This window comes from Crocodylus siamensis, chromosome 2 (assembly GCF_052110815.1).
Source record: "Crocodylus siamensis isolate JL-2025a chromosome 2, ASM5211081v1, whole genome shotgun sequence".
Taxonomy (NCBI): domain Eukaryota; kingdom Metazoa; phylum Chordata; order Crocodylia; family Crocodylidae; genus Crocodylus; species Crocodylus siamensis.
The window spans coordinates 255038280-255062959 of record NC_143396.1 but is presented as its reverse complement, the minus strand read 5'-3'; the positions used below and the strand labels follow the sequence as shown (position 1 = coordinate 255062959).

Sequence of the window (24680 nt, the reverse complement as noted above, 5' to 3'; positions counted from 1 at the left end):
GTGAGAGGGGAGCAGGATGTTACAGGTCCAGCCCGTAACCTACCAGGAGAACCAGGAAGCCTGTATTTCCTACTGCAGGGAAAGTCTGCAGGCCACAGTGACTCTGGAGTTGTCCCTTGCTTAGCTCTCCTTTGGGAACAGAATAGTCCAAGGGAGGGATAAAGCCCCAGGCCCAGCATACAGGCTCCCCATCAGTGCCAACCAGGGGTGGGGTGTGGATTTCTTTTAAATCTGGGTTGTTGCAATAGCATCCCATTTCCTTCCCAGTTGTCTAAGGGGCCAAATTGATTGTCATTGCCCAGCTGTTATGAGGGCATTCTTTTTTACACAAGCTTGCTCCCTCCTGATGGCACAGGAGGCAAGGAGCAGCTAGAGGCAATGGAAGCCAGTAGCAGCTGAAGGCAAAGGGGACATACAAGGGGAAAAGGAGCAGTTCCCCATAGTTTGCTGTGAAGTATTAATTGGACTCCCATGAGATGGCTAAGGAGTTTCAGGTCTTTATAGAGAAAAGCCCACAGCTCCTGATTTGTTTCCTGTTGTATTTGGGGCAGCTGGGCTGGTGGAATGAATACACTAAGAGTTGCTGCTGTGGTAAAGATTTAGCAGCTTTATCTGATCACAAGATGCAACTGTATAAGCATTTGCCCCAGTAGTCCTGGGTTTCCTCTGAAACCTGGGACAGATTCTCCTAAGGGAGCAGTGTTATTGAAAAGTCCTGATGGTGCGAGTAGAATGGGGGTCTCGTCTCCCTGGATCTGACATCTCACACATGGAAACTTTCAAACAACTAGCGAAAGGCCTGTACAGTGTTTATGTGGCTGGGGGAATGAGAGGAGGGTGTGGGTGCTGAAATCTTCGTGAAAATATCACCTCTCCGAGGTGGTTGGGGCGGATAACAAGGCACAACTAGTGCCAAGGCCAGGGGAAGATCAGGACAGTGGGACGAGAAGATATTCACATGGGGCAGGAAAAGGAAATGGTCAAATGTCCACTTGTCAAGTGACCACTTATTCCTCATTTCCAAAGGGGATAGGCAGGAGGACTTGTTAGAAGTCCCATCGCAGCTCATGGCTATACCCTGCTTCTCTCTGGCAGACCAGCTTTGCTGTGCATGCCAGCGTTAAAGCATCTATGGACTAGCAGATCCCAGATACTTTCTTCCCACATGTCTTTTTTCTGGCTCATTTTGGGTGCATGAGGCAGCCCTGTTCTGTGTCTGTGCATGTCCCCTCAGAGAGAGAAAGAGAATCTCCCTTCCAATGCTGATTCTGCCCTGACCAGGGTTTGCTTCTTGCAGGTGGCAGATGGTTTTGGCATGATAAGGACCACATGGAGTCATTACCCTTCTGCACATAGCCACTTCTTTCCTTGATTTCTCCCTCAGAGAGGTTTTAGCCAGTGTGTTCTCCAGCCTGCTTCTCTACTGGGGGATGGGGACAGTGATGAAAGTTGGGCACTGCCAACAGCTTAGCATCTGGTTAGAGCAGGCAGACAAGCGTCCACCTATTTCTCTTGGGAACTTTCACTGCCCACATCCTTTCTTCCTCTTATCCCAGCTTCTCCCATTCCCGCCCACCTAGCCTTTTCTCTGCTAGGCAGTGGGAGATGAAAAGTGTCCAAAAGGTGTCCGATGTCTGGGGAACGGCTCCAAGGTCAGACCCAGAGAGTGGTAGTTGACAGAACTGAATCAACATGGCACTTGGTGACTAGTGGTGTCCCTGAAAGCTCTGTTCTTGGATCTGTACCCTTTAATGTCTTCATAAACAATCTGGACACTAGTGTCAAAAACAGACTGGCCAAATTCTCCGATGACACCAAACTTGAGAGAGTCCAGAGGAGAGCCACGCGCATGATCAGAGGTCAGGAAAACAGATCTTACAATGACAGGCTGAGAGCCATGGGACTCTTTAGCCTGGAAAAGCGCAGGCTCAGGGGTGATCTGATGGCCACCTACAAGTTTATCAGGGGTGACCACCAGGGTCTGGGGGAACGTTTGTTCACCAGAGCGCCCCATGGGATGACGAGGTCGAACGGTCACAAACTCCTGCAAGACCGTTTCAGGCTGGACATAAGGAAGAATTTCTTTACTGTCCGAGCCCCCAAGGTCTGGAACAGTCTGCCAGCGGAGGTGGTTCAACACCTACATTGAACACCTTCAAGAGTAAATTGGATGCTTATCTTGCTGGGATCCTATGACCCCAGCTGACTTCCTGCCCTTTGGGCAGGGGGCTGGACTCGATGATCTCCCGAGGTCCCTTCCAGCCCTAATGTCTATGAAATCTATGAAACTTTGGGGAAGAGTGTCTACACTTGAGGACAGGCTGGTGATCCAGGATTCATAGATTCATAGATACTAGGGTCGGAAGGGACCTCAATAGATCATCGAGTCCGACCCCCTGCGTAAGCAGGAAAGAGTGCTGGGCCTACATTACCCCAGCTAGATACACATCTAACCTTCGCTTGAAGACCCCCAGGGTAGGGGAGAGCACCACCTCCCTTGGGAGCCCGTTCCAGACCTTGGCCACTCGAACTGTGAAGAAGTTCCTCCTAATATCCAATCTAAATCTGCTCTCTTCCAGCTTGTGGCCATTATTTCTTGTAACCCCCGGGGGGGCCTTGGTGAATAAATACTTACCAATTCCCTTCTGTGCCCCCCTGATGAACTTATAGGCAGCCACCAGGTCGCCTCTCAACCTTCTCTTGCGGAGGCTGAAAAGGTCCAGTTTCTCTAATCTCTCCTCGTAGGGCTTGGCCTGCAGGCCCTTAACCATACGAGTGGCCCTTCTCTGGACCCTCTCCAGGTTATCCGCATCCTTCATGAAGTGCGGCGCCCAGAATTGCACGCAGTACTCCGGCTGCGGTCTGACCAGCGCCCGATAGAGGGGAAGTATCACCTCCTTGGACCTATTTGTCATGCATCTGCTGATGCACGATAAAGTGCCATTGGCTTTTCTGATGGTTTCGTCACACTGCTGACTCATGTTCATCTTGGAGTCCACTAGGACTCCAAGATCCCTTTCCACTTCCGTGCCACCCAGCAGGTCATTTCCTAGGCTGTAGGTGTGCTGGACATTTTTCCTCCCTAGATGCAGCACTTTGCATTTCTCCTTGTTGAACTGCATTCTGTTGTTTTCTGCCCACTTGTCTAACCTGTCCAGGTCTGCTTGCAGCTGCTCCCTGCCCTCCGGCATGTCCACTTCGCCCCATAGCTTAGTGTCATCTGCAAACTTGGACAGAGTACATTTCACCCCCTCGTCCAAGTCGCTGATGAAGACATTAAAGAGTATCGGTCCAAGCACCGAGCCCTGCGGGACCCCACTGCCCACACTCTTCCAGGTCGAAACCGACCCATCCACCACGACTCTCTGGGTGCGACCCTCCAGCCAATTCTCCACCCACCGGACTGTGCAGTCATCCAAGTCACAGCCCCTTAACTTGTTTACCAGTATGGGGTGGGATACCGTATCAAAGGCCATCCTGAAGTCCAAGTATACGACATCCACCCCTCCTCCTGCGTCGAGGCGTTTTGTGACCTGGTCATAAAAAGAGACTAGATTGGTCAGGCACGATCTGCCTGCCACGAACCCGTGCTGGTTTCCCCTCAGCATAATTTGTCCTGCCGGGCTCTCACAAATGTGAGCCTTGATGATTTTTTCAAAGATTTTGCCAAGGATGGAGGTGAGACTGACTGGCCTATAGTTACCCGGGTCCTCCTTCCTCCCCTTCTTGAAAATGGGAACCACATTGGCCCTTTTCCAGTCCTCCGGGACTTGACCCGTGCGCCACGAGCGTTCAAATATTCCCTCCAGTGGCTCTGCAATGATGTCGGCCAGTGCCTTCAGTACCCTCGGATGGAGCTCATCCGGGCCTGCCGACTTAAAGGCATCCAGTTCCTCCAAGTGACCCTGCACCACCTCAGGGTCCACGCATGGAAGTCTGGTGCCTTGCTGCTGCCTCCCTACACTCCCAGTGAGAGACTTGTCACGCCTCTCGCTTAGGAACACTGAGGCGAAGAACTCGTTGAGGAGTTCAGCCTTGTCCCCTCTGTCCGTCACCAATTGTTTCTGCCCATTTAGCAGGGGTCCTATTCCTCCCTGGGCCTTCCTTTTACTCCCTATATATCTAAAAAACAATTTCTTATTGTCTTTTACTTGGGTTGCCATCCTCAGCTCCATGGTAGCTTTGGCCTGTCTAACTGCCTCCCTACAAGCACGAGCAGAAGAGGTATATTCCTCTTTGGTGATCTCTCCCTGTTTCCACTTTTTATGTGCTCCCCTTTTGGCCCTTAGTCTGCCCTGGATTTCTCTGGTCAGCCAGGGAAGCCTCCTGGCCCCTTTCCCTCTTTTACCTCGCACGGGGATCGTCTCGCTTTGTGCTCGAAGGATAGTTTCCTTAAGGCACAGCCACCCTTCTTGGGCTCCCATCATTTCAAAAACTACTACTAGGATGACCTAGATAGGCTTGCAAAGTGGGCAGATGAAAACCTGATGGCATTCAATACAGAGAAATGCAAGTAGTTCCACCTCGGGAATAAAAACCCACATCACACTTATAGGCGCAGCAATGCTACACTCGCTATTGCCATGATTGAAATAGACTTGGGGGTCATGAATGATCACAAAGTGAATATGACCCACTAGTGCAATACCTCAGCTAGCAAAGTGAACAAAAATCTGGTTTGCATCTACCAATGCATCTCGAGCAGGACCCAGGATGTCATTCTCCCATTGTACTCTGCCTTAGTGAAGCTGCAAGTGAAGTACTGCATCCAGTTCTGGACTCCACAATTTAAGAAGGGTGTGAAGAAGTTTGAAAGAGTCCAGAGGAAAGCCATGCCCATGATCAGAGGGCAAGAGAACAGGCCTTATGAAGACAGGCTGCGAGCTATGGGACTTCAGCCTGGAGAAGCACAGGCTCAGGGGTGACACAGTGGCAGCCTATAAGTACATAAGTGGTGTGCATCGGGATCTGGGGGAACACCTGTTCACCAGAGCACCCCAGGGGAAGACAAGGTCCAATGGTCACAAACTCCTGCAAGACCATTTTAGACTGGACATAAGGAAAAACTTCTTTACTGTCCAAGCTCCCAAGCCTGGAACAGACTCCCCCAAAGGTGGTGCAAGCACCTACTCTGGACACTTTCAAGAAACGTTTGGATGCTTATCTTGCTGGGATCCTTTGACCCCAGCTGACTTCCTGCCCTTTGGGCAGGGGGCTGGACCTGATGATCTTATGAAGTCCCTTCCAGCCCTAATGTCTATGAAATCTGTGGATGGGCAGCAGTTGCTCAGCAGGAGGTTGTCTTGTATGGTTATCATGACCTTCAGTTTGTCTTTAGGACTCCACAGTGTAGTCACTGACTTCACTCAACAGCTCCCAGCCTTCTGGGGCTAGAAGCTATATATCTACATAGCTCCCTGCCACCTTTACTAAAAATTCCTTGGTCATGGCCCACAGTCCTGTTTTTGGACCTGTATGTCACCACCAGAAATGTTCTTTCATTGTTGAAGATCCAACTAGCCCATCCTGCAGCTAGTTTTGTGAATTAGTTTAGGGCATGGAGGTTTGACCATAAACTCTCCTCCCCTTAAAGATGGATACATACAGTGCCCTGCAAACTAACAAATATGTGGTAGGTTGGCTCAAGATGTGGCAGTAGTGGCATCTAGTGGTCATTTAGGAAAATAGCAAGTGTGTCATTGTCCTGGAGAGCCCACTATTCTGTGTGGATGACTGAACTCTGATGGGTGAGGGGAATAAGCCACTCATGACTGAGGGTCACAAATGTCATCTCCTTCCCCAGCAATGTCTTCTCCTGCTTTCTCTGATGCTCCCTTAAGAACTTAGTCACACGAAGTGTGGCAGCCTAGCCTCATCTCCACAGCGAATTAGCAGGCAACATTTAGTTATACTCTGTCATTTCACTCCAGTCTCATTGATCTGCCTACACATCTTTCTGTGCATGAGATAAGGGTCTCAAAAGTCCTGTCTCAGTGTTCCTTAGCATCTCTTACAGGCTCAGTATAGCAGGATGAACCACAACTTTCCTCTCTATAATAAAATACAAGGGATAGTTTGTCCTGTTGTCATAGAGGGAGTAAGGTGAGGAGTTCATCTGTCATGACAAAGGGGCAGATTCCTAGGTCTGACCTTAAGTCCATGGGAAGGAAAACTCTCCAGGTACGGTGTGTCTTGTTCTTTCCTTCCATCCCTCATCCCTCCTGGCTGCACATGGAAGCAACCATAAATTCCTGCCTCAAAGACAGTCGTGTCCTAATGCCAGAAAGGGAGCAGCTGAGTCATTACACCCCCTGCATCTAGAGCTGTGCCATTTCCATTGCAGAGGACCCAGGAGACTCAAGATTTGACTAAACCAAAGCGGGTATGGCTAGGAAAGAATGCAAGCATAACAATCATTTACTTGGTGGGTAGAGTCTGTTAATCACTGAGCCACATACATTCAAAGAACTATACATTTAGATACTGTACCATCTCAGTGGTTGTTCTTGGCATTTCTGGAGTGCCCATTCACTGGTGGGTGCCTTGCCTGAGTTTTCCAGCTCTTCCCATACAATTGACCCATTGCCTCTTTGTCCAAGCATATTTTGTGGCCAATACCAAAGGTTCCCAGTCTTTTGGCCAAGGGTGTAGGCTTTAATATCACTTCTTCGGTACTTCCCTCAGTGGCTTCTGGGATATCCATCAGCCTAACATAACAGACAGCTGTTCAGAGTATCCTGAATAAAGCAAATTTAATTTTTACAATCAAGTAAAAAAAGTAAGAATAGGGGGATCACTAGTAAGCTAGGACTACCCTGAACACAGCTGGCTGGTCCATGCCTTTCTGCAGAATATAGGTTAAGCAAGGGGGAACCCTTCCAAGGCCAGAGGTCTGTATATCTGATTGCTATATGCTGTTCCTCTTAAGTGCATAGTAGGCTGGATCAAGATGTAACAGTAGCAGAAATAGACTGGAGTCTTTTTCCTGGGCTCAGGAGCACCCAATATTTCAGCTGTCTTGGGATCTCTCTGTCAGCCACTCTTGTATCTGTTGACCCTTTTTGCTTCTGCTCCTTGGGGAACACTTTGTTCTGGGTCATCAGCATGTGCGGCACTGTCACTGGTCAAAGTATGTATTTACCAGGTTGCCACATGCTGGGTGATTATTGTTTAATAATGATAGTGCATTGTCACTCACCGTAGCTGATTGGTACGGAAGCCCCAAGTTGCTGACACTGCAAAAACATATACAGACATTGCCCCTTCTGAAAAGAGCTTACAATCTAAGACGACAGATTCTGTATGAAGACTGGGAGGTAGAAACAGAGAAACACTAATTCTAGAGAGTGTAGGTATTACTGTGTTCTCCCCACTATCATTTATTGGTGGATTTTTTATGGATTTTGTGACCAAGGTTATTCATGAGGAGACATCTGGGTGAGGTGACAGCAGTGGTGTGATGGATCAGTTCCAGAAGAGCAGTCCATGTCTACAGACAGTGTGGAAGAAGAGAGGTTGATTTTTATGTGCCAGGCTGCTGAGTGGAATCAGTCAGTGATGAAGGGAGACACTCATGGGCCAACAGATAATCTTTTTCTATGTCCTCTTCTACACTAAATGATATCGGCCAACTTCAGAGAACTCTCTCATGAGTAGAGGCTGTTTAAGATCAGTTTATCTCCTACTGTTTAAGAAATTTCCACCTCTTAAACTTGGCTACATTTCAAACAGGTGCACATTCAGGCAGGGTATCTGCAAGCATCCTTTCTGAGAAGAAGGGCTTCAGGATGTCATTCATCCAGCTTTGCTAAGCCAGGAGGCTTCCAAGTAAACACTTGCTTTCTTTTGAATACTGTTGCAGGTTAATAGCACCCACACCCCCATTCACACTAAGTTTGTCAAACAGTACAAGCCTAAAAACAGAAACAATAATTTCTGTAACAAACCTAGTTCCTATCAGACACCTGGTGAGAACTTCAGCAGCACAGAGCTCCTGTTTAAAAACCCAGTTGAGAGCTCTTACACTGTCCTGCTTGGAAGATTTGGAAGATATAGGCATGAATGGGAGATTGGCAAGCAAGAAGCAGCAACTCTCCTCACACAAGCACCTTATGCATCCAGGAAGCTTTGCCAAGCATTGCTAAAAGAGGAGGCATTTAGGCAAGTGTTTATTTTTATGTCCCATCAAAAATCCTATCCAGCCACAGCTATTTAAGCTGGTAAAGAATTTACTTTATCATCACCCCCTACCTCGATTGTGTTTTATATAATATAGATATCTATAGATATAGATATCTATATATCTTTTACTCCTACAAAACTGTGTAGCGAGGAATACTTTATTCTGACTTTGCAATAAAGCACTTTATTTACAATGTATGTATTGTTGTTGATGTTTGGTGGTGTTCAACTGTATAGTGCTGGGTAGTTTTTTGTTTTATGGGATAACATAATGTTAAATGCTGCATATTTGGACCCATGTCCATTGCTGAATTATAAGGAGCCTGACATATTTGCTGACTTATTTTCCTTTATTGTTTGTGTTTTGATAGTGATGGGCGAACCATAGGTAACATGAAGCAGACATTTCAGAGTCTACTCTGAACCTTGCAGGCTCCAAATTTCAGGTGATCAGACACTCCTGGAGGAATCTTGTTCTCTTGGCCTGGTAGTCTCACAAGACTAGCTTTCTCTGTGGTACAGTGATACTTCTGTTCCCAGCAGACATGGGGGAAAGAGGGGGGGTGGGTAAAGAAAACACCTTAAATTGCTTCCAAAATCAAATTGAATTTTTCACAGCTCCAAGTCTTGCATTTTTGGGAAGAGGGAAAGGATCATGGCAGGTTTCATTATAGCTGGTTCACCCATCCCTACACTTTAATGTTCTGGTCTCTTCCTGTACAGTATTTATTATATGTGATGGTTGTGGTAGCTTATAAAATAGGGAAAGTGATGCTGATGAATGAATCTGCACTATTGAGCCATGTTGTGTGTGTGAACTAAGTGCAGAGGCTTTACCAAAAGGGAAGTGATATTACCAATAAACTTTCTTGTTACCATGTGGTGGACATGTTTGCCTGATCTCTGATATCAAAGGACTCAGAAGGGCAAAGGGATTTGATTTCCCAGGGAATCACAAAGATGTGGGTACAGCCTCATTTGTGCTGAATTGGAAGTTGACTAAATGGGATCACCCACTCTGATTTTAAAGGAGATTTTGGTTCTGGCATTTACAGGGCAGAGTGGCTGAAGTTTCTTACTAAACTTCAGAGGCATGAGTTCCAGACCTTGTCCAGAACAGCCAAAGGCTGCCCCCCATCATCCAAACTGTAAATGGTGCTTAGTCATTCAAGTGGGAGTAGATGCAATGCTAGTCACATCACTCCTTGTCTGCTGCTGGCTATAGAAATTGCCACGCCTCAACCACACTAACCCAATGGATCAGTCAGCTCAGGCAGATCTTTGATTTTTTTATTATAATATGGTGTCTTTCTGAAGCCTCTGATTTCTTCTTTCTTTGCATCTTCTTTCTATTGCACTGGTCTAGCTGAGAAGGGTTGGGGGAACATCTTGGACTGGCCACAGATACAGAGGCAGGATGGCCCAGTGAAAAGAGAGCCTAACTAGGAGAGATCTTGGAGAGGTTATTTCATCTCACCACGCTATGGGACTCTTCCCCACACTCCTGGCATTTCTTGTCAAGTCAGACCTTTGGTGCAGGAACTTTTTACAGAGTCTCCTTGCTGTAATGTCCTGATCACAAATTGAGCCTTTCGGCACTACAGCAATACAATTGATGGCAACAAGCGCAATATGGCTGCTGCCACTGCATTGTGGATATGAACAGGATAGGAGGGGAAAGGATCTTTACAGACCATCTGGAGAGCACTGGAGGATGCAACCTCGATATCATCACCATTAACAATATGGTTCAGGAGACCACTGAGGCCAAAGCCACTATGGAGGAACCATCTCCTCCTAAGAAAAGGCCATCAAGTCCAGTTGAAGGAGAAAACTGGAAGCCGTGTATCAGAGACCTCTGAATTCTAACTCCTTGTGTTGTGTGGTCGTGTCTCTGGCTGTCCACCCTGGCTTTTATCACAGGGTCAGACATGGTGTATCTGAGTGCAGAACTGCCCTTGAATGACAGCATTGCTGTAGGGAGGTGTTGAACGTGGAGGAGTAACGACCTCAGCTGGGAAGCAGTTTTTGTGAAGCGTTTTCTGGCAGCAGCTTCTGCAGGCGAAACCCAGTGACATGGGGGCGGGGGGGAATATGCAGGACATTCCAGGAATTGCAGCTTGTTGTTAATCAGCATAGGTCCTGAACGTTTCCAAGCCCCAGCTATTTCCAGCTGCTTTCTCTCTCGTCTCTCTCCCTTTTCTTTTTGCTGGCTGTACATCTGTCAGGGTTTATCTGCTTTTCTAGCACGTGGCTCCACTCCACATCTGCCTGGCGCCATGGCTGACCCCTGTCTGGGGAGGAGCAGGCGGCCTCACTTAATGAATGATGTTTTGTCACGATGACTGATGAGCACTGCGCTCTTCTTTTGTGGCATCAAATACATTGTTGCCTGGATGCCAGAAGTGCAAAGAAGTAGAGGGCTCTTGAGTTCAGCTGTTCAGAAAGAACAGTGCAGATCCATGACTGACTGAAGCCAGGACATGCTACTATTTACAATCTGTGTGATGGCAATAATGCTAGGTCCTATACAAAAGGTGTCAGAGAGCCTTGCTCCAAAAGCTCATGATCTGAATAGGTTAGATAAGGAGAGGATGGGAGAAAGGAAGTTCTATTCTGGGCATTTTACATGTAGGAATGGAAGTACAGGAATTTTACCCAAGTCACAGAGCAAATCTATGGCAGAGCTGAAATCTGAACCCAGACCTGAGTGTGTGTCCATTGCCTTACCCACAAGAACATCCTCCCTTCAGTTGATTTCCAAGGGTTTAATGCTCAGATTTACCAATTCAACCTAGGCTGAAATCTGAAAGATGGATTAATAGATTAATTCCCTTGTGTAAAGACCTTGACTTCCATGGGCTGCTGTGGCCATGATTTGAGGGGCACAATGTTTTTGGCATAGTCCCAAAACTTGCCAGAGTGAATTTTCTTCAGCCACAAAAGTAAGGGAGCAGGCCATGCTACATGTTTGGGTTCACCACTAAAGTTTTTAAAGGCTCTTCCAGGCCCAGGCAAAATGAAAGCATTAAGCCCCTAATAGAAGAACAAGAGATTTCATAGAGCTATGTTCACAGAAGTAGGAACCTCTCCACTCCTCCTTTACAGAGGCACACAAGCCCTCTCTATGGGTAAGGCATGGCCATAGCCCTCTCTTCTGTCAAAAAGCCCCCTGGCAGTTCCTGGAGGCCAGAAGCAGCTGTTTGTTTTAAATGAACCCATTTCTAAAATGTCTGTAGAAGCAGGTGCAGACTAGGCATCAGCATGAACTGCAGGGCCCTCACCCTCTCTGTGGCCCAAACAGCCCCTGGCCTTACTGCTGGGTGACCATGGTGAGGGGGATGAAGGAACTGTTAAGAGGCATGAAACAAAAATGACAAAGCCATAAGGGAAATAGAGTGCCCGAGCAAGGGACTAACATAAATAGGATGGGGGTGAGGAGGGAAACACAACTAGGTTACATAAAATACAATGTTAGCCAACTAAGTGCAGGGGTGGTGTGGAGGGGGTTGCAACGCTGAGAGAGAAAGAGGATGGATGCACACAAACCCATACAGTAGTCCACAATGGTGGAGGGGGGTAGGTTACTCAGTCCATAGAGTCCTATCGCAGGGGTCCTTGTCGGGTGGGATGGAGTAGTCCATGTTTGAAGATATCTCTCTTGGTCCATTAGGTGCAGAGGGGGTTTCAGGTGGTTCCCTCTGGATCCGGTCCAGTGATGGTCATTCTGGCGGTGTCGGTTTACTGGTGCTGGCCCGTGATGTGCTTGATGTAGCTGTCACAGGACCAGCGGATGGTGTCAAACACCATGAGGTGCCATATCAGCTTGGTGTAGTGGCAGGAGATGTGGCAGGCATGCAGGATGCTCTTGTTGCTGGGGTCCCAGGCTCCGAGCGCTCCCATGATGAGCGCATCCACCGTCACGTCATAGCCGCAGTTCCTCAGGACGTTGGCCAGTAGGGCGTGCTTCTGCTTGCGAGCCCCAGGCGTCAGTGAAGGCTTGACACCAGTTCTTGAAGGGGATGGTCACATCCACGATCACAATCTTCTTGGCCTCCTCGTTGGTGATGACAAGGTTGGGGCGCGTCTGGCTCTCGCAGCCTGGGATGGCGCGGTTCAGGGAGATCTCCCCTGCTGTGGCTGGGATGACCTTCGCCAGGCAATCCTGGACAGCCTTGTGGCAGAGCTGCCAGGCTCTGGCATGTGGCTTGCAGGCACACAGCACATGAGCACCTGGGGGAGGATCTCCATCTCACGGCCGCACCATTGGCACCTCTCGTCCTGGTGGCTGTAGCGGACGGCCCTGTTCAGAGGCAGGCAGTTGAGGCGGGCGGTGGAGGAAGTGCCAGTCTGCAAAGTGCCATGAAGCTCCCGCTGGGCATGAAGTGGTTGCTGGAGTCCCACCTCAAGGTGATGTTAAAGATGGTGCCTTGGTCGGGTTTGGCACACCCTGCACAATCCATTTGCAGCTGGGACCAGCAGCTGGCAGCCAAGAGCCCCTGGGCCAGCCAGAGCTGGACTTAAACCAGCAACCTGAGCATGAACACACTCTCTCCTTTCCGGCAGCAATGTCTTTCAGGCTTCTGCTGTAGGTAAGTCCCATAGTGCTGCTTCATTTACTAAAATTGGAAACACATAGCTAGAGCTTAGCCAGTTCTGCCATTTCTGTGAAGAGTCTGAGGATCATAGGGTGCTTTGGCCCATCAGGGCCCTGCTGGCTGGACCCCTGATTTCTGCCCCAACTGCCATGCGAGGAACACCTCTTCCCATATCGACTCCCTGTGCAAGCATCTTGCCCCTTGCTAACAAACAGGGTATGCTTCACTCTCCTTGACTGACTCCAGTGCTAGCCTTCCACGCTGCTACCCTGGGACCAGCCTGCCAAAACCATGCCCAGCCAGAGGTAGAGGGTGGCCTCCTTGTGACTGAGCATGTCCAGACAGTAAAGGCACAGTTCTTTAGAAGAGAGGCAGAGAAACTGGGCTGCATTAGTAGGAGCATTGCCAGCAGACTGAGGGAAATGATTATTCCCCCCTATTCAGCACTGGTGAAGCCACATCTGGAAAACCATGTCCAGTTTTGCTCCCCTCCCTCCCCTCCCCTTACAGGAAGGATGTAGACAAATTGGCCAGAATCCAGTGGAGGACAAAGAAAATGGTTAGGGGGCTGGGGTACATGACTTCTGAGGAGACACTGAGGGAACTGGGTTTCTTATTTTGCTTGGAGAAGAGAAAACTGAGGTGGGATTTAACTCTAGCCTTCAACTACCTGAAGGAGTAGGGCATATGAAAGGATGGAGCTACTGTTCTTAGTGGTGGCAGATGACAGAACAAGGAGCAATGGTCTCAAGTTGCAGCAAGGGAAATGTAGGTTGGATATTAGGAAAAATGTTCTCACTAGGAGGGTAGTAAAGCACTGGAACAGGTTACCCAGAGAGGTTGTGGAGTCTCCATCCTTGGAGGTGTTTAAGACAAGCCTGGACAAAGCTTTGGCTGGGATGATCTAGTTGAGGCTGGCCCTGCTTTGAGCAGGGGGTTGAGCTAGATGACCTCCTGAGTTCCCTTCAACCCTAATTTTCTGTGATTCTATAACATTTTCTGGGAATTAGAGGAAGCAAATGGGATTTGCCTGGGAATGTCAGGAAGCCTTGAAGAGATTGCAGCTCACAGGCCTCAGATAAACTGCCTCACACTACAGGGATGCAAAATTCAGAGTTTCCTGGGAATCTGACCTTCCACATGCTTCCCAAGAATTGTAGGGGGGCAGAGCAAGCTGTGGAGAGCTCCCCTACTCCCAAGCCTGCATTCTCAGCTGTTGCAGTTAGAGATCCCTGAGGAGCTAGAGTTTACAAGAAGGTGCGCCTTGTTCAGGGTAAGTGTCACTGCATCTCAGGAGGAAAGACTTCCACTTCCAGCAAGGGACATGCTCAAAGTGCCAGCTGTTCTTGGCAGGAGCCTGGAAAGTGGAACTGAAAAGAATAAGCAGCTGAGCCCCAGTAGAAGCAAGCTACGGGGACCTTCAAAGCCCTTCTGTTCTGCATCTAAAATGATCAGGTGCAATTTGGAATGTGGTGCTGAGGTTCAAGCCTTCCCTTCTGACCCCTGCACAGAGGCCTGATCCAAAGGAACTGGTTGTATTTGCATGAGACGGGGAACTTTAGAGGCCTATCCCAAATGCTAATGCTGGTGTTTCTTGTTCCAGCTTTTTGGCTCACACTGAACTGAGTGCTGGTCCCTGGGCAGGTCCCCATACTGTCTGCATAGACCAGCATTGCAGCAGCAGTTGTTGCAATGGGAACTACCCTTCTGTGTTCCCCTCCTTGCTGCACCCAACATGCTAGGAGTGTGTGGTACACAAAACAAGCGATTCCTAGCCCCATGGTGCTCCTTCAGCAGCAGACCAGGAATGGGAGCCAAGCTGTGGCTGAGTATTTTAGGAGTCCCACAGCCTGGAGTTTGAAGAGCCTAGAGCAACATTGAGCCCCCTCTCCCTTCTCCATCCACACCCTGGAAATCTGCTTTACCTCCTGACTTACCTCAAGAACTTAAAGGAATCCATTCCCCAGCTTGGCAATGCTCCTGGCTCCTGATGGTCAGAGGCTGTAGTTGTGTCCCCCATTAGCAACCTGACAGTAGACAGGCTAAAGCCATTTGCCTGCCATCTCAGCTTCTCCTGAAGGAGTAGCTAGACATAGGGAATTGTGGTTTTGAAGGGTAGAAAGATGGCTGAGTAGGTAGAAATGGCATCTGTGTTGCTTGCTGAGGTGGAAAATATGTGGTAGCTGCTAGGTGGATGGCATAGCAGTGCTGGAACCCATGTGGTATTTCTTCCCTTGGCTTGAGACTCCTAAGCCTGACCCTGGGGATCCCTATGCAGGGACGTGAGCCCTCAGTGTGGCTATAGCAAGCACAGCTCTCCTCTTAGTCCCTGAAAGGCTACAGCACTGAGAGAAGCTAAGTGAAAAAGCTTAGTTAGTATGCACAGTATCCTAAACCTAAATTTCTGACTCTTGTCCATGGGCATTTTTGGGGGAGACTTCTGGACTTTATGGGATAGCATTTTTGATGGCTGCTGTGATCCCCAACACATGCATTAATCCCTAAAAGGAAGCAGTGTTGGAGGCTTTTTGAGCCACTGCCTTTATTATTACTCTGCAGAGTACAGGCTGCATCCCCAAAGGCATCACAAAGTCAGAAAATAAATAATACACAAGTACCTGGGTGGAAATGTGAGACAAAGGACCTTCCCTGGATCAGCCAGGCTCTTGGGTTCTTTCAGTACCCACAACAAACCTTTCCCTACACTGTCCCAGCTCTCCAACACTCACCTGAAGTGAGGTTCTCAGAAACCATTCAGTTCCTGATACTGATGATTACTTTTCAGGATTGTCCAGTTTTCTGTGGGCAGATGGTACATCTGCACAGCAGCTTATTGCTGAACATGAGTTACATACATTACAGTGGTTGTAGGGTTTCTGGTATACTGAGAAAAATCCCACACAGGAAAGCACAGCATTGGCAGGTGGGAATCTGGAGATTCCCAAGAGATGCTACCATTCCCAGGAATTGTCATGCTGTCTTGCTATAAATCTACCTTCTATTTTTTCCATCTCCAAACAAACCATAAGAGTCATATATGATTTTGTGTGGAGTTAACCCAACATCAGCAATGCATTGTGCAGCTTTGAGATTTTTAGTGAATTTAGCCCTTTGTGTCCTCTCCTTGATGATCCCACACCTGTGGGATTTGGTAAAAGCAATAACCATTTAATGTCTTTGTAGCAACTTGACTTATTCTGGGACGGAAAAAGCTCCTTCTCCTAAACTGCACCTGAAAATGCAGTGTCAACTTACATGCAGGCTCAATTAATAGTTGAAACAATACAGTACCTACCTGGCTCTTTCCCAGCCCTCATACTACCAAGTCTGGGCCTGGGGTTTCTCACAGGCACTCACACCACTACAGCAGATGTGTTTTAAATGAACAGTTGGGGTATTCTGCTGAGAACCTGCCTCTGCAGGAACTTTACTGACCTAGGGCTCTGAGTGACCCTGAGCAAGACCATCTCCAGGTGTGTGCACGCTTACTGGCTGCTGGCTCAGTCATTCTGCTGCAGCAGCAGAATGACAAACACAAATTTGGGTTTGTGAAAAAGAGGGCAATTAAAATTCTCCTTGCTCCATAAGCCAGCAGTGCAGGTGATTAGAACAGCTCCAAATTCACACCTGAATGAACAAATCCTAATTTTGAGGGGAGCAGTGCTGCCACCTTGTGGTCAGATGAATGCAAAAAAACTACTCAACACCCAGGTGTTCAGAGCACATGCCTGTATCTGAAGGATTAACACAAGACTTCCTCTATGTTGTAGCACCAGCTTTACCCACCCCTAGGCCCCAGGTACTGCCTCTATATCGTCTGGTTGCTTTTGAGGGGACACGCTGGTCCCACTTGTCAGAACTTTGTCTGTGAGCAAAGATCCACTCATTTATGCCTTAAGGGCCTAATGCCAGAGGGAAGATGGCAGAGCCTGCCCTTGAATTTTTTGCTTGTTTAAAAACAACAACCAAGAAAAAGGGTGGCAGAAATGGCTACCAGAGAATGCCTATGGGCCAGTCGCACTATGTTTAAATAGAACCTAATGCAGGGGCAAAAGCAGCAGCAGAAAGCTTGAGACAGGATCCAAGGGAGGAGAGAGCTGCAAGAATAGCATCTCCTTCACTCCATCCCCTTGGTGTTGGCACATCCCTGCACTGACTGTACTTGTCCCCAGAACCTGTGCCAAGAGTACAAGTTCAACGGAGTATGGCTCTGTTCCTTCCAGGTCAGCAAGGACTGTAGAAGGAGGTAGTGTATGGTGCAACGTGCTCTCAGCTCAGAGGCAAAACTGGAATGCTTTAGTGTCTTGACAGGCTATACAGACCAGCATTTTGCACCAGTAACTACATATGATTTGCAGCAGTAAAATAGTGCTTCCTGCACAGAAGGGTCCTTAGAATGGGGGATCCACCAACAGAATATTCACTCTCTTCTCCCAATAAAATGAACAGCACAAGTCTGTTCAGCCAAAGACACCATACCCTCCTATTTCCTAAGATCTATTTTGTGAGATCAGATCCCACACCCCGTTGCTGTTCCTCAACACCAAGGTTGGAGCTTGCAGTTTGCTTTGGCATGGGGCTGCTGGAGGCCCTTCTACGCCCTAGCCACTACCTTCTGAAGTGGAGTTCTTAGCTGTGGTCTGGGAGAGCTGGAGGGTTGCTGATTTTCTTGGACAGCAAATGATTTACTGATCGCTATTCTGATGAAGCAGGCCAGTGTGTAAGACTAGCCAAGATACGCAGGTAGGTGGGAAAGAGACTTTAATAATGCCTCATCTCCCTTAAGAGGAAATGGAATTGGGTTTGCAGAACTCTATCCAACATTTGCTGTTTAGGGGATAGTAGAAGCCACTTTAAGCTAATGCTTGCTTGGGAGGCCACTCCCAAAGCCCACCACAAACAAGCAACCTGTAATGAGTCAGCATTACTCTTCTTGATTAATGCTTTTCCAGGCGACCCCTTCCCATGCTCGCTGCAGATCCTTTGCTCTCAAGCACAGCTGGAAAAATGAGGTTGGTTTCTTTTTTTAAGTTAAGTTTATTTAGCAATAGATGTATATACAAGTGACAGATGCCCCCACAGCATGAGACATGCACGAAGCAGTGAGGGCTACAAGTGGCCTTTCCTCATGGTGCTGCCATCCCACTCTTCATAGCAGTGATGCCAAGAACAGAAGATGCAAGATGAGACACCAATTAGTCCACACGGCAGAACCTTTGGGCAGAGACCTGCCAGCAGCTGATGTTAAAACAAGCGGGCACCATAGCCAAATGTCTGTTTAATGCCCTCAAAATAGTAACGCTGCCAGCCTTGCCGTGTTCGCTCTTCCTCACTGGCAGGAATGCCCTTGCCTTCCAAGCACACTTCCGTCTCACCACCTTTATCAATGAAGTTCAAGGTAATGGTTGCAAAGTGCCCTAAAAGAACCAGAGCAAGCCCTTGCATCAGCACTGAGCATGGAGGAGTCCAGCCAAGCAAATCACTGAGATGCTCTCCCATTACCTAGCACCACTTAAAAAAAGTTGACTTGCCTTCTCGCTGCGCTGGGGAGCACAGTACTTTCTGTGAAGCCAGACTCACTTTCACAGACCTTCCCTGGTAAACAGCTCTTCTTTTCATGGCCTACATGACAACTGCCTGCCTGTCTTCCAGACGCAGTAGAGCAGGGCATTCTCTTTATGCTACCCAGCTCATGGCCAGATTTGCAGCACACTACCCTGGAGGCTGAGCATGCTGCTTCTATTCATGTCTGCTTCCAGGAAAATGGATGGGACTGGAAGTTTAGCAGCACTGTATGGTCCCCAGCACCACCCACTGTGGAATACGGAGCTGTGAGATCACTAGGTACCTATACCAGTGCAGGCTCCAGAATGCTGCCTCCTACCCCAACCAGAGCCCAACCATAGTATTGAGACCTAGATTCATTTAGCTACAGACAAGGGCTGTAACTCTGTAGTCTAGCTCTTGAGGCTACTTACCACCTGGCCAAGATTTAAATCTCCACTTCATAACAAGCTGCTTCTCCGGGACCTAGGAAAGGGAAGAATGGAACATGCAGTGAGGGAGCCAGCTATTCAACTACCCCCACAATCTGAGTCAGCAAGTGCCCAAAGCTGAGCATAACCTGAAGCTCATTCAAGAAACCCATAAGTAATACAAGGCATAAAGAAGGAGGAGGAGATAAGCAAAGGCTTGATCTTGGACAAGTGGCCAGTTAGGGGTAGAACCAAGAAAAGAAGTCAGGCCTCTTTCCCAGTCCTGAGTGTTCTCTGGTAAGTCTCACTACCTTTCAGCAGTAATTGGATCTTCGCTACCAAGATGGATTGTAGGGGAACAGCAGTCAGCAGGGAGGGTTTCATCTTTGAGGAAGGTGTGATACAGATCAGATGACTCAAAGGCTGCCAGGCAGGAAGGGCCTGGCCACAGCACACCTTCAGAATAAGATGCAGCTGCCCAGGCTGGTACTCACTAGGTTGATAAACTCTCCACTGACGCTGCCCTCCAGCAGATGGAACTTCCCTCCTTTGTCAGCATCTACAGCTGCTGGTGCATGGGTGAAAGCCTGCACCATCTGCAGAGAGAGCAAACAGGCTTAAGTACAGCACAAAAGTCTAACCCAAAGCACTAGAGCCCACTGCTTGGACACCACCTAAACTACAGCCCCCTGCCTCAGCACAAGGATTTGTGGAACAGGTTTCTGGGCCAAAACTGAAGGTCTGTGTTTACAGGATGAGGAAAAGAGAAGTATAGTTTCATAGTTCCTAGGGTAGGAAGGGACTTGAGCAGATCATCTAGTCCGACCCCCTGCCATGGCAGGAAAGAATACTGGGGTCAAACGACCCCAGCAAGATGTGCATCTAACCTCCCCTTAAACACCCCCAGGGTAGAAGCCTGCACCACTTCTCTTGGAAGTTGGTTCCAGACCCTAGCCACCCTGACCGTGAAGTAGCACTTCCTGATATCTAACCTAAACCTACCCTCTGCCAGCTTGTGACCGTTATTCCTGGTCACGCCTGGCAGTGCTCGGGGGAACAGTGACTCCCCCAATGCCTGCTGATCCCCCCTGACTAGTTTATAACAGGCCACAAGATCCTCCCTCAGCCTTCTCTTTTGGAGGCTGAACAGGTTCAGGTCCCGCAGCCTCTCCTCATAGGCCTGCCCTGCTGTCCCCTGATCATGCGAGTGGCCCTCCTCTGGCCCCTCTCCATGCTGTCGACATCCCTCTTGAAGTGTGGCGCCCAGAACTGGACGCAGTACTCTAGCTGCGGCCTGACCAGTGCCGCATAGAGGGGGAGGATCACCTCCTTGGACCTGATAGAGGGGCATCTGTGGATGCATGACAAGGTCCGGCTGGCCTTCCTAACTGCCTCTCCACACTGCCAGCCCATGTTCATCTTAGAGTCAATGATGACCCCAAGATCCTTTTCCGCCTCCGTGCTGACGAGAGGGGAGTTCCCTAACCTGTAGGTATGGTGCCGGTTGTTCCTCCCGAGGTGCATCACCTTGCACTTGTCTGTGTTGAAACCCATCCTATTCTTGTCCGCCCACCCTTGTAACCTGTCTAGGTCTGATTGTAGCCTTTTGCATCCTTCCAATGTGCCCACGTCCCCCCACATCTTAGTGTCATCAGCAAATTTGAACAGGGTGCTTTTTACACCCTTGTCCAAATCGCTGATGAAGATGTTGAACAGTGCAGGCTCGAGGACCGAGCCCTGCGGGACCCCACTGCCCACGTCCTTCCAGGTTGAGAAGGACCCATCCACCACCACCCTCTGGGTACAGCCCTCCAGCCAGTTCGTGACCCATTTGACTGTGTGGGTGTCTACACCATAGTCCCCCAGTTTCTTAATGAGAACGGGGTGAGAGACAGTCTCAAAAGCCTTCCGGAAGTCCAGGAAGACTATAACCACTGCTACCCCTGCATCTAATGATCTGATTGTAAAAGGCTACCAGGTTGGTCTGTACCTCGTCTTTCCAGCCAGCTGCTGAAGAATCTGAGGCAAACTGACAGGCCTCCCAGCCATGCCATTCCAGCACTCCATGGACAAAAAGCATTTGGCTTTTCTCATATGCCAGGGTGCATGGCAGAGGACTGGGTCCCTCATACTCACTATGCACCTCCTATCAGTGCAAGATGCACATTATTTCGCAAGCAATTCTCTGCTACAAGACAGTGATCCAGTTAAAGCTTGGTTCTTAGGGAATGAGTTTTCAAAAGCTGGGGCAGGCACTAAGGCCTATGCAGAGACCCCAGGCTTGCTACCATATGCACTGCAGATAGCTGCTCCCCTCCAGAGCAGGGACAAGAGCATGCTAGCACACACAGCCGTATAAATAGTCCCTGAAGACTGCTGGCTTATGAATCTGTAGTTCGTGTAGCAACTCCCAAAACCCTGCTGATCACCTGCAGAACCCTGCATACGAAAATGGTTCAGGCAGGACTGGTCCTGTGGGACATGCCTTTATCTCAGATGCCATACTCCCCACTCACCCCCAGCAGAGCAAGACAGCCAGTGTGTTCAAGGCAGCTACTGTCACAAGATTCAGACCATCTCAGCAGCACGGGTGGGACACTGCTCTCTCAACTGCTGAGCAGACAAGGAAGTCACAGGTGGGACACACCTGCTGCTAGATCCATTATCAACACCCGGGGTTCTCCATGCCAGCTTACCTCCTGGGTGATGAACACTCTGTAGAGCTCCTCAGGAGATGTTAGAAAAGTGTCTTTCAAATTGATTTTACAGGTGGGGATCTTGACTCCTACGGATTTAGGCTGAGGTGCTGCAGTGCTAGTATTAGCAGTGATCTAAGGAAACACAAACCAGTGTTAAAGTGCATACTCAGTACTTACACAGCACTTTAGAAACATTTCCCAGTTTTTCCATAGACATGAGTCTGTTCCTTCATAGTCCAGGGAGAAGAGCAAGAATCTTATCAAAACAACAAAGGCTGGCAGAGATCTCAAGGATCATCTAGTCCAACACCATATATGAGAGATACAGGATTTGCAGTTCCTGAGCCATTCTAGAAGGACACACATCCAGGGCATGTCCAGACGTGTGTGGACATTTGGTTCCCCATGGACAACTAGCAACTACTTGTGCTCAGGGAATGCCTGTGGCATGTAAGTTACCCTGGAGACTGTAAGGAAGGCAGGGACCAGCACTCTGCTGGCTCCAGCAGTCTTACCTGGGGTCCCAGGAGCCTCCCGGGGCTGCAGCCACGGTGATCCTGCTGGGCAGAGCCTGGCCAGTAGCTGCAGCATGACTCCGCGCAGCCTGGCTCCACTTTTCAGCAGCGCATGCTGCCCTAGCATGCGCTGCTTTGGGGTTTTTTCCTGCAGGTTTTTTTGGCCCTTGGATATCCAGGCTTCAAAAAAAACCATGGGGGAAAAAAACAAAACAGAGCAGCACATGCTCAGGCAGCACGCCCTTATGTGGAGAACACTGGACTGTGCGGTATGTGCTGTGCAAACGTGTTTGCAGCACCACATACTGCATGACTGCTCTCATCTGGACACGCTCCCAGTCTCCTTTTGTAAGCCTCCAATGAAGGAGATTCTACAGCCTCCTTGGATAACTTATTTCACTGTCCTATTGCTCTTACAAGTAAAGAAGCTTTTCCTAAGAACCAGTTTACAGCTGCTTTTATCCAGCTGCATCCAGACCTCCAAAATCAAATGTGGGATGTTTCCTTTACCTTTTGCTCCTCTGCTCTGGGCATCAGCTGTGGAGCTGGCTCTGTCTGCTCACCATTCACTGTGGGCAAGATCATGCCTTGGGTGAACTCTAAAAGGACAGAAATAGGCCAGTAAATCCAGTCAGGACTAGGAGAATCTCTGAACTACTCAAAATACTACAAGCTGTCTAAGGCTGCAAAGTCTGACTCAACATAAGGTCATGACTAGGATGAGTTTATACACAGCAAAGTCTGAGTTCTCCTGCCAATGCATCCATTTCTAGTCTATGCTGGGGAAGAAAGCAGAACCAAGTGAGTTTACCTCCAACTGCTGAGCATGACAGGAAAATCCAAGTTCTAAGTTCACATAAAGCATGTGCAGTCTGGGAAAAAGCTTATTTAATTACACCAGCAAAACCTCACCACTGATCTCAATGTGCCAGTTCAGTCCAAATCCGCGGGGATCTGGAGGCAAGATCTGTTCTTTAAATCTTGTTAGCATATGGGAAAAGGAATGTATAACAAGAACTAGTAACCCAGGAGAGATTGAGTAAGTTAGATGTGAAGCGAGATCAGCATTTAGCTCTCAAAAAGATAAAAATAAAAAAATAAAAATAAAAAAATGCCTGAACTGCCCCCACACTGACCCATAAAATTCGTCAGTGTCCAAGTCCATCTCTCTCACCATCTACATGTGAAAAATTATCCTGAATTACCATCTCCACAGCTGGAATTGCATGCTCAGCATTGAAGATACTATAACACTTGTTCTGTTGACTCCTAGGAGTACTGGATACAGAGCTACCACAATGTGTTGCAAACTGCAAAGCTGGGAGACCAGCTTATTCTAAGGAACTCCAAGAAGCCTCCTGCCCTGGGCCAGCTCATTCCCAACAGAGATGGAAAGATAACTAACGAGCGCTGCAACCACTCCCACTGCATGTCCTCATGCAGCAGCTGCAGGGCAGCTCTGACATGCTTCTCACAATCGCTCACCTGTTTTTAGGGCGCTGATGTACGTGCTCATTGCATCTCTGATCAGCCTTGTGCCCTCCTGCTTCATTAAGGCCAGCAAGTTCGTGTCAGGCTCATCTTTAACCAGCCCAACACCAATCTGAATAGAAAGGACAAGCAGCTTGTGAAAACAGAGCCACATGTGCTGGGCCCCCATGTGACTCGGCCTCAGAGCAGCACCTCTGCCTAGAAAGCTGCTCCCGCCAAAGCTACACAAGGAACCCTCTACTTGGGCTGCCTCCTGCACAAGTGGCTCAGGGCAGGCGGGTGCAACCAGTCAGGTTTCCACATGCAACGGCTCTGCCCAGCTGCTCTGCAGGCATAAATGCAGGGCGGCCCTGGCTGGCTTGTGGCCCAAGAGGCTTCACCTCTGAGGGGCAGTGGCCAGAGAGGCACCAGCCCCGGTGCAGCGACAGCCCCTACCTCCACCTCATCCACGTCGTTCTCGTCCGAGAGGTTGGGGATCTCCACGTAGCCCTTGTACGTCACCCCCGAGGCTGATGTGCCTGCAGGACAGGAGGGGCTGCTCAGCACTGGCACCCACAGAGCCCCCGTCCCCCACCCCCCCCACGCCACCCCCATTCTCACCCGTCCAGGCCAGGCGCAGGCTCCACTCGTAGAAGAAGATAAGCTTGCCCTTGCGGTTGTTGATGGAGGCCTCGCCCTCGAGCCGGCTCACCTCGGTCACCTCGCACGTGCCCTCCGCGCCCCGCACTCGCACGCCCAGCAGCAGCGCGCGCAGCCGCTCGGTTGACCAGTTGGACGCGTCGCGCTCTGTCCTGCGGGGGAGGGGGGGGGGCAGCGGACAGGGGTCAAGCTCGGGGCCCTGCCCGGGGCCCTGCCCGGGGCCCCCCCCGGCTCCCGCCCCCCGCACCAGTGCCAGTTGTTGACGTTGGTGGCGTCCGCGCGCTGCTCCACAATCCAGCGCGGGTCTCCCTCGCCCCACTTGGCCATCGGGACCTGGACCCGCCGCTGCCGCTACCGCCGCCGCCGCTGTGGAATCTACTAGAAGCGCCGGCAGCCGCGCCGCCTCCCGGCTTCCGTCACCAGCGCGGATCCACTTCCGGCTCCTTCGCCCCCGCTTCAGGACGGGGCCCCGCCTCCTTCGGCCGCGCGCCTCGCTCCGCCACAAGCGGACTGCGTTGGACCTTCTGCCACCCCGTAGAGTGTGGGCTGCTTAGGCCACGCCCCCGCGCGCAGGGGAAGCCC

General features: G+C 49.5%; 1 protein-coding gene across 1 annotated transcript; it reads right to left on the bottom strand.

Annotated features, from left to right (window-relative positions):
* Positions 1–17798: 17798 nt before the first annotated feature.
* On the bottom strand, positions 17799–24550 carry AHSA1 (activator of HSP90 ATPase activity 1). The gene is made up of 9 exons (XM_090033792.1): positions 24346–24550; positions 24060–24250; positions 23895–23977; positions 23454–23571; positions 22479–22567; positions 21451–21585; positions 19249–19350; positions 18758–18809; positions 17799–18196 (listed from the first exon to the last, which is right to left on the bottom strand). The coding sequence occupies exons 1-9, from the start codon at positions 24423–24425 to the stop codon at positions 18024–18026; spliced, it is 1023 nt and encodes a 340-aa protein (XP_089889918.1). The 5' UTR covers positions 24426–24550; the 3' UTR covers positions 17799–18023.
* Between the last annotated feature and the right edge of the window lie 130 nt (positions 24551–24680).

What these genes read in the sequence shown, in the direction of transcription:
- AHSA1 (XM_090033792.1), bottom strand. Translation starts at nt 24,425, where the DNA reads ATGGCCAAGTGGGGCGAGGGAGACCCGCGCTGGATTGTGGAGCAGCGC. An exon ending in CCTGCGCCTGGCCTGGACGG is followed by an intron (nt 23,978 to 24,059) that starts GTGAGAATGGGG and finishes CCTGTCCTGCAG; the next exon opens with GCACATCAGCCTCGGGGGTG. An exon ending in GTGGAGAGTTTATCAACCTA is followed by an intron (nt 18,810 to 19,248) that starts GTGAGTACCAGC and finishes TCCCTTTCCTAG; the next exon opens with GTCCCGGAGAAGCAGCTTGT.